General features: G+C 41.3%; 1 protein-coding gene across 2 annotated transcripts; it reads left to right on the plus strand.

The window, feature by feature from the left end:
• Window positions 1–4308: 4308 nt before the first annotated feature.
• LOC117534633 lies at window positions 4309–8562 on the plus strand. 2 transcript variants are annotated; one of them, XR_004567277.1, is made up of 7 exons: window positions 4309–4422; window positions 4897–4965; window positions 5494–6160; window positions 6270–6315; window positions 7022–7370; window positions 7498–7771; window positions 8148–8562. XR_004567277.1 is itself a non-coding variant. In XM_034198885.1 (7 exons), exons 4-7 carry the CDS (start codon window positions 6299–6301, stop codon window positions 8352–8354), a joined length of 609 nt encoding a protein of 202 aa, XP_034054776.1. In that variant the 5' UTR covers window positions 4309–4422; window positions 4897–4965; window positions 5494–6160; window positions 6270–6298; the 3' UTR covers window positions 8355–8562. The 2 variants fall into 2 exon arrangements, 1 of the variants encoding a protein (XP_034054776.1); XM_034198885.1 differs by having other exon boundaries at window positions 7260–7370.
• The last annotated feature ends 817 nt before the right edge of the window (window positions 8563–9379 follow it).

A 9379-nucleotide genomic window follows, 5' to 3' on the forward strand; every position in this document is an offset into this window, starting at 1 on the left:
AGACGACCCATTACCCTCTCCATACTGCGCCTCATGCTTTCTAAACTTAGAGAAGGGATATTTTCTCCATATATAGACTCACTACTCGATGCACTATTTCTTTTAGCTTTTTACGCTTTCCTTAGGCCCGGCGAATTCTCCACAGCTTCCCTCTCGTTCAACCCAGTCTCACGGCATTTCGTGTTCACCAACACGATTTTTAATCTATTGATTCGTGTTCACCAACACGATTTGCCCCTTTTTTTCATGTTGCACAGCACGATTTTAAAAGCAATGTATTTCTACTGCCTGCAGCACGTCTTTTTCTTCGGTCGGGTCGTGGGAGACCGGAAGCTGTGTGGTTCATAAAAACATGTCCTTACTCAATATCAAGCCACAGTTATTGCTTTTATTTTGAATCGTATAATTTCTGACTTTTGTTGCCGTCTGTGAGGAAAATAAATGGGGCTCAGAGCCTCAGGATACTGAAATCTGTATTTTTTAAATCTTTTTTTCCTTCTAATTTGTTATTCTTTTCAAAATAACACACTGTTATTTACTCACCAATAACACACAATTATCCTTGCTTTTATTTATTGGTTTAATTCCATAATCTCTGGCTTTTTTGGCGTCCGTCAGGAACTGAATTTCAAAATAAAAATAACCGGAAACAGACGTAGGCCTATAAGGGACATTTCGAGCATCATTGCGATTGTCAACATTTCTGAGTTTAGGATGGCCGAAGACACTACACTACCCATAATCCCCAGCTATCGTTTAGGACTACAGTCCCGTAAGGTTACGCAGAGCGTCAAACAGCTGTGTGAAATGGAACGAAACCACGCCAGACTATCCAAAACTGGAATCGAACGCCCCCCCCAGAACTACACATGCTGGCTATGTTCATAAACATGCGTGACATTTCATGTCGTATAACCATGCTCACAATCATGTGCATTTCAATCCTATTCATGTCATCATCTCCTTCCCTGTTAAACCCCCGGTGCATTCCATGTCATGCATGCCGAGTCTCCTTTCCCGTTAAAAACCCCGGTGCATCCCATGTCATGCATGCCGAGTCTCCTTCCCTGTTAAAAACCCCGGTGCATCCCATGTCATGCATGCCGAGTCTCCTTTCCCGTTAAAAACCCCGGTGCATCCCACGTCATGCACGCCGAGTCTCCTTCCCCGCTAAATACCCCGGTGCATCCCATGTCATGCATGCCGAGTCTCCTTCCCTGTTAAAAACCCCGGTGCATCCCATGTCATGCACGCCGAGTCTCCTTCCCCGCTAAAAACCCCGGTGTATCCCATGTCATGCATGCCGAGTCTCCTTCCCTGTTAAAAACCCCGGTGCATCCCATGTCATGCACGTCGAGTCTCCTTCCCTGTTAAAAACCCCGGTGCATCCCATGCCATGCACGTCGAGTCTCCTTCCCCGTTAAAAACCCCGGTGCATCCCATGTCACGCACGTCGAGTCTCCTTCCCTGTTAAAAACCCCGGTGCATCCCATGTCACGCACGTCGAGTCTCCTTCCCTGTTAAAAACCCCGGTGCATCCCATGTCATGCACGTCGAGTCTCCTTTCCCTGTAAAACCCCTACATGCATTTTAGGCACTGCAGCTTCTTATACATTCATGTGTCTCCCCCTGTATAACTCTCATCATTTCCCATAGATATCTGCATCCAGCCCACATGGTAAGAAACCTGTACATTTAATTTCTTAATACTATTTCTTTTTGGGGGGTTTCATCGGATCGGTTTTACCCTCCCGAATGATACTTCCTGCACAACGGGGCCTAAATCGCCAAAATTACCACTACATTCATTTGTTCATCCGTGCAATACATATGCATCACTCAAAACCGTCTCTCCTGATTGAAATGAAGCTTAGCGCAAGTTCAACCAGGAAGACCGTCTTTCTCATTCATGAATACGTTATTACTCTCTCTCCTCTCAATAAGTGACAGGGGGCCTCACTCTTCAGTCTAACCAATCACTTCGCTCTATTTCCAAGAGCCTATCATAGCGCTCTATCAAACCTTTTTAATCTGCTCTTTCCCAGCTGACAGCTGACAGCTGACAGCTGTTATTTCAGGTGACTCGACACAACCCTCCTCCACCCCCTTTTCTCCTCCCGTCCCTCTGAATCCAGGTTCAAGCTAAACCACTCCTCTTCAGACCGACCCCAACTATCCATTCACCACCACCAATGTCTAGACCCCAGGGGGGTTTCATCGGATCGGTTCTACCCTCCCGAATGATACTTCCTGCACAACGGGGCCTAAATCGCCAAAATTACCACTACATTCATTTGTTCATCCGTGCAATAAATATGCATCACTCAAAACCGTCTCTCCTGATTGAACTGGGTACCAAAGTGCTTTACCTGATAGAACACGTTCCACACGGAGCAGCAACCATCCGGCTGGGCCTTTTGTTGCATATCATCTCCTCCCTCTTCTCTCTGGTGTTAGGTTCCAGTAGATCTCTACTATCCAATAAAACTGAAATTCCCCAAAAAAATCATATTAAAAAAGTTAAAAACAACAACTTGCTTTTGGCATTGAAATGGATTAGAATCTCACCCGATGTCAGGAAGGTCAGGAAGTCGTTCCCTTCAACCGCAACCAGTCATAGGAGTTCAAATGAACGATGAACGATGACAAGAGCAGGAGACTTACATTTTACAATTATATTTTGTATTCATACCAGAGCAGTGTGTACACGTACAACATGCAGAGAACAGATCAAATCCCCTGACAGACATCACACTTTGGTGATGTCCTCATCTGATAATGTTTCATTTTTTAGCAGCAAAGTAACATTACTCAAAGTATATGTCGGACCCAAGTCATTTACAGTATTGTAGCGTTCGACAAAGGGAGTCGGAAACAGGCTTCAAGTTATTGGGGTTTAATAACTCCTTTGTTCTCACGTTCACAGGTTACAGGTTGCAGGTTCATCCTCACACTGAACTCTACACCCCAACTCACACACATATAGCAGGGTCAACGTCACAACTTCCCCGCCCTCCCCCCTCTGCTCCCCCAACCACAGGCCCGCACCCCGACCAGCATCACTGTGCAGCTCTGTGATTGGCAGAGAGACGGGGGATGCTTGAGTGACACACTCAGCACCCTATACAGGGTCGCTACAGTATGTTTTGCATCTCCTCAACAATGGTCTCTATCATTGAGTAGAAAAAAACTGTCCCTACAATTTCAGGTAGATCAGGGTTGCCCAACCTTTTTTGCCTTGCCTTGCCTACTTTTAAAGTTGCCAGTCTGCCGAGATCTACCAGTCCAAATAGAGAGGCGTAGCCATTACTGACAGCCTACCAGGTAAATACACACGTCTACTTGTATAAAACTGACCTTCGTACGATTAATACTTCATAAAATACTGCAGCTCCTTTATCTTACCTCTTTCTAATCTGCACACATACAAGTATTTAACTGAAGTTACACAACAGTGTTGTTGATACAGAGTTGGAGTTTATTCACACGTCACTACAGTGGGTAATGTTTTCAAGAAACATTGAACAGTGCTGCCACATATGACACAGGGAAAAAAGAAAAGACTCTGAACCCTTTCTTTGCCATTATATAAAAATAGTGTTGCTACTAAAGTATAAATTAGGCTTACTAATAAGACAACTCAGATCTGAAGCTACACAGGAATCTGCTGCCAAAGTGCAATAAAAAAGACACAATTAAAGGTGGGGTATGTAATTTATTTCAGAAACACTTTTTGTTATATTCCATGGAATGCTCTTAACATCCCGATAGCAATAAATATATTAAATGCTTTGACAATAAATACATAAAAACATTTCATCTGTGGAAGCCGTAGCGCTGTAAAAAGCACGACCAATCATTTTAGCCGGCCTGGCTAAAATAACTGGATGGCCTACCTGCCTGTCAGCCTTCCATCTGTGCACAAACTTATCTTGTGCCCTCATTGGTCATGTGCGCGTTCGTGTGGGAGGGGCTCTGTTATGACGTTATATTTGTGCCTCTATCCTGAGCACGCAATGAAACATGTTGAGCATAGAAAATGCGATTGAGCGCGCACTTGAACAGTTTTGAGCACAGAGAAATATATGTTCTCTCATAAAACTCCTGCTCCGTGCGCAAGCAGACCGCTGCACGCGCTCTCTCTCCCCCGCTCGCTCGACCTCTCCAGCCTGCGCGCGCGCTCAGCTTTGCCTGCGCTCGCTCAAGTTGTCACAGCGTTACAAATGTGCCACAAAACCAACCAATCGGAGAACTCGAGAAGGTCAATTCTGATTGGCTGGCCGTCTCCAATCATATCTTCTATCTGAGATAGGAGAAGAGAGAAATGTTCGGTTGCCATCAGGCTGTTGACGTTCATATTATCGTTAACATTTACAGGACATGACAGACTCAAACGAAGAGATTACTACGCCACAGTGTCAGGTGAGTTATACATTTCTAGTTTTCTGATATCACGTTATTGTTTGCAATACCTTTGACGAAAACTTTTATCCGATCGTTTCAGATAAGGGTGAGTTTGCTAGCCGGCAACATAGCTAGGCTATATGGGTAGTTTAAGCAAACAGCTAACAAACCGTAGCCTAATATTGGAGCTAGTATCATGTCGAATTGTTGGGATTTCAACTGGAAATATGATCATGACATGTTAATGTTACATCCTGAATTGATTGTGATCGCTACAATTAGATCGCTAGATAAAGAATTGTGGAAGCTTTATGAAAAAAATAAAAAGATGACTGATTGTAGTAGATTTGTTCTTGTAATTATTGACTCAAATTTCAGAAATGCTTTTTATTTTTCTGTATTATAGGGCTGTAGGATTAACATTATATGTCTTCTTATCTTGAGACATCGGCTGTTGTGTGAGTAACGAAAGTTTGACTCATCCTTCTCTAGCAATCCCAGCTGGCACAACATCCGACCATGTCGAATGAACAGCAACAAAATGTCACAGCAAGGCCACATGTAAGTAGTTTTTGATTTGGTTGTATACTGTGTCTTATGAACCTTTATGAAATTCAGTTTGTACGTCTGTCTGTACATTATTAGCTTGTGAACTAGCTATCTTGGTAGGTTGCTAATGCTATCTAATTTAATGTTTGAATAACGCTGTAGTATAAAGTTAAAGCCTGAAAAAGGAACTTTGGCGATATATCGGTTACATATAAAATCTAATTGATCAACTACACATACAAACCCAAAGTACAATGATCTCTGATAATTTTAATGTGTTGTTGATGTTTTAGGCAGTGTGCAACATCTCATTGGCTATGGCTGACATTTTTAAGGAGGGAGGAGTAGATGTAATTTTGAGGAGATAATTTAGCTTGTTTTATGGATAAACTTTGTCAAACTAATTATTATTTGATATTATATAAGGGGTAAATGTAACGTTATTACTAGCTTCCACATCTCATAGCTCGTTATCAGTCACCTATATGACTAACAACGAGTCCCTCTTCTTAACTAATCTGAGCTCTGTCTGTCCAACAGGACATATTGAGACAGCAGTTGATGGAAAGACTTCTCACCAAACTGCAATCAGCCTTGAACCAGCAACCACTAAATGTGGATTATTTGGAGTTCATGAGCTGATTATGTTTGAATCGTTCCATGAGCAGATAGGAGGTGTATCAGAGATTACAGAAGCAATACGAAACCTACATCATGTTGTCCGGTTGGAAATTAACGCAAGCTCTATGCCCATTGTAGAACAGGAAACAGAAGTTGGTCCAGGTTCTGGTCAACCCAAAATTGTGATAGAGAGAGAAAAACTAACACATTTGCTGAACACACATCTGCCAGTCTCCTGCATTGCAAAATGCCTCTGCGTTTCAAGAAGAACGATTTACAGGAGAATGCAAGAATTTGGCTTGTCTATAAGAGGATCATACAGCACAATGACTGACCAAGAACTTGACAACGTAATTTTAGGTATTAAAAGTCAGATGCCAAATGCTGGTTATCGAATGGTTCAAGGCCATTTGGTTTCAATGGGCCTCCGTGTTCAGTGGTGGAGAATGATGGCCTCTATGCATCGGGTTGATGCTGCTGGGATCTTCAGACGGATCACAGAACTAGGGTGTGTTGTGCGAAGAAGTTATTCCGTGCGAGGCCCTCTCTCCCTGGTCCACATTGACACAAATCATAAACTGATAAGGTAGAGTAAAATATCCTGTTTGTTTATGCAATTACCTACACAGTGAATGTTGGGAGTATATAATAAGAACAACCTTAGTTATATAGTAACCTTTTTCCCTTTTGAACAGGTACAATATTGTGATCTTTGGTGGAGTGGATGGCTACTCAAGGAAGGTAATTAATGTGTTCTTGCTTATTATTGTTAAAGAAATGCAGCTTAAAGTACAAAGCCTCTTGTGACCAGCAGTTATACTTCTGAAATAACACTTATTTGCATATTTATAGATTATGTTATACACATCTTAAAACATGTCTAGGGGGGGAATCATCAATATTATTAGCTTGATATAGATTGTTTTTTGTTTTGTATAATTAGAGCTTAAAATGCATATTGTATGAAGCGACATAGCTGACCTATGCATGCAATCATAATCTGCTGCTTAAGACATGTAGTTCTTATCGTTAGTTTGATCAAAAAGTGTATATTTTTTCTCCTGCTCCTTGGAATAATTATTTAGCTAGAAGGTAATGATTCCTGTTTAGATCCAATTATTATTATCCAATCTGGTTATACTTTTTTAATACAAAGCATCTTAAGGGAGCAATAATGTATTGCCTTAAAGAAAATATATCTGAGTAAGCTGTAATAAATCAAGCTGCATTTTAGTATGTAAAATATAGGCCTACCAAGTTGATATTTTTGAAAATTACCTATATAATAATTGAAATACCAAATCCTGTTGATGGTTCTGTTGAAACACTATGTGTAAAGATGTAGGACGTGCCTATCTTTCTTTTATTGTATAATACAACACTCAAAGCTCTAAGGCTAGCCATAGCTGCAAGTAGATGTCAACTATTTCATCTGGTTTCTATGCAGATCATGTACTTGGATGCTGCAACAAATAACAGAGCATCAACTGCATACTCATTCTTCCTGAGATCAACCCAGCTTCATGGCTTACCATCAAGTGGATGTTTTTTTACGTTTTTTTTAAACTAATTGATTACACTAATATACTAGAAACAATATCTTTCATTTCATCTACTGAAGTTAAAGTAAACCTTGTTAAATTAATTATTCAATTATTTATTATTAAAATGTATTTTGATCTTAGGGTAAGGGCGGATCAGGGAGTCGAAAACGTGGACATCACACAATACATGTTTGCCACACGGGGCACAGGAAGAGCCAGCTTTATCTCTGGAAAGAGTGTCCACAATCAGAGGTTAGTTGTGTTTTTATGTCTTGAAATGTTGACTGTATAATTATTAGTAACTGTAGCAGTTTGGTTGTTCAATGAAAGCACAAATAGCTGTATAAATCCAAGTAAATCAATTAAAATGTAATTCTAGGATAGAGCGACTTTGGCGTGACGTCTGGGTTGCAGTCAGCAGCAAGTACCATGATGTTCTTCACTCTCTGGAGGAAGATGGTCTGCTTGATATCTCTGATGTGGTTCACCTCTTTGGTGTGCACTACATCTTTGTCCCTCGACTTCGAGCAGACCTTGACGCCTTTATCCAAGGATGGAATAATCATCCTCTAAGGACAGAGGGAGGTCTCACTCCTGAACATCTGTGGTGTATGGGACATCTACAAGATCTAGACGAAGGGGAGAGACTTGAGGTAACAGTTATAGAGTTCCCATTAAATATATTTTAAAAAACAATTGAGTTGCAAAGGTGTGTGGCAGGCAGATATATATAGTTTTGAGACATAATAGACATGAATCAATGTGAGCTTCTGTCTTCAATTGTGCATAGATATGCTGTAATTCAATTGTTTCCATCTACAAACCTTACAGTTCTGTTGCATTGAGTGATGAGAGTCAGATCTGACAGATGTATAACATTATTGGAAACAGCAATCTGTTCAATAAATAGTATTTCTAGAATAATACAACCTTTATGTAACATGTTTATTTTTAAAATCACACGTTACATAAGCGTATGAAAATACTTCATGTACTAAACTTATTTTAATGGTTTTCCTGGATCCTTAGGAACTTCAAGACCCAGGCATCAACTGGGAGAGTACCATACTGCAAGAAGACTCGAACGGGGCAGTTGTGGTTCCTGAAGTTGTGTGCCCCCTGGATGACGAAGACCTAGAAGAACTTCAGAGAACTGTTGATCCTCTGGAACATTCTCAGTCACATGGCCGTGACTTGTACACACGATTCTTGCACAGTGTGTACAATGACAATTGAACGTGAACTTGTAAACTCACACATTAGCTGATTACAACAACCTTGGTTAACATATCTGTTGAGAATACACAGAGCCAAACCATTGCTCCTTATTTGCCTTTCTGCTTGTCTGATGTTTTGTTAAAAAACGTTGTAACAATGTATGCTTTCCCAACTAATAAAAGCATGACCAAGCAAGGAGGCAGAGGCAGAACGTCCAAAAATGTAACCCGACGTGGGCATTTATTGACATCCTGGGCACAAAGTTCACAGCCTCAATCCTGCTGTTCTCCTTGCACACATCCTGCAGCCACAAGGATCTCCCAAACACTACCAGCCTTCTCAACAGACAGGGAAACAGAGCCTAAATACACACACTCTAATCAGCACAACAAGACACAGGTGAGGGGGGGAGGAGACAACATAGGGCACCAGGTGCACACAATCAGCAACAGACATAACGGGAGGGGGAACACTTTTCAAACACAAACTTATAACTGAACAGAAGTACACAGCTAGTACAGAGCTAGTTGTTTTAAACTCTGGAATCCACCACCATATCTCACTGCTTCACCCATGATTCGTCTAAAGTCAGTGTAAGTGCTGAGATGCTTTACTGGAAAAGTCACCGTTTTAGTGCACGCACTCACAATTGGGTAACAAATTAAGTGATCTCCTAGCCGCTCCTGCAGTCATGGTCAAATTTGCATGTTATTTTGAAATGTCTCTTTTCATCAGGGAGGATGGGGATGTGGGCCTGCCCCGTCATCCACTGGAGCACGTGTGGCACTGCAAGAGGCTCCTTGTCACCAGCTGCACTGTCTGTCTCCCCATCTGTGACGGATGTATATTTTAAATAACACAAATTTAAGAAAAGCAAATATCCAAGAACATTTATTAGGTATGTGCTCAGTACATTAAAATCAGTAAAGCATTCATTCATATGTGTACTGCATTCTACAGTATATCATACCTGACATTTCAACTTCCTGCAAGAAATCTTGCAGGAAGTTGATCACCTTCCTCTCAGTTCTCTCCTTAGACGT

Source organism: Gymnodraco acuticeps, unplaced genomic scaffold (genome assembly GCF_902827175.1).
Source record: "Gymnodraco acuticeps unplaced genomic scaffold, fGymAcu1.1, whole genome shotgun sequence".
In the NCBI taxonomy this organism is placed as follows: domain Eukaryota; kingdom Metazoa; phylum Chordata; class Actinopteri; order Perciformes; family Bathydraconidae; genus Gymnodraco; species Gymnodraco acuticeps.

Excerpts from the sequence above, each read along its gene's own strand:
- LOC117534633 (XM_034198885.1), top strand. Across the intron at positions 7,371-7,497 it reads AAGAGTGTCCACAATCAGAG|GATAGAGCGACTTTGGCGTG; the intron begins GTTAGTTGTGTT and ends ATGTAATTCTAG. Across the intron at positions 7,772-8,147 it reads ACGAAGGGGAGAGACTTGAG|GAACTTCAAGACCCAGGCAT; the intron begins GTAACAGTTATA and ends CTGGATCCTTAG.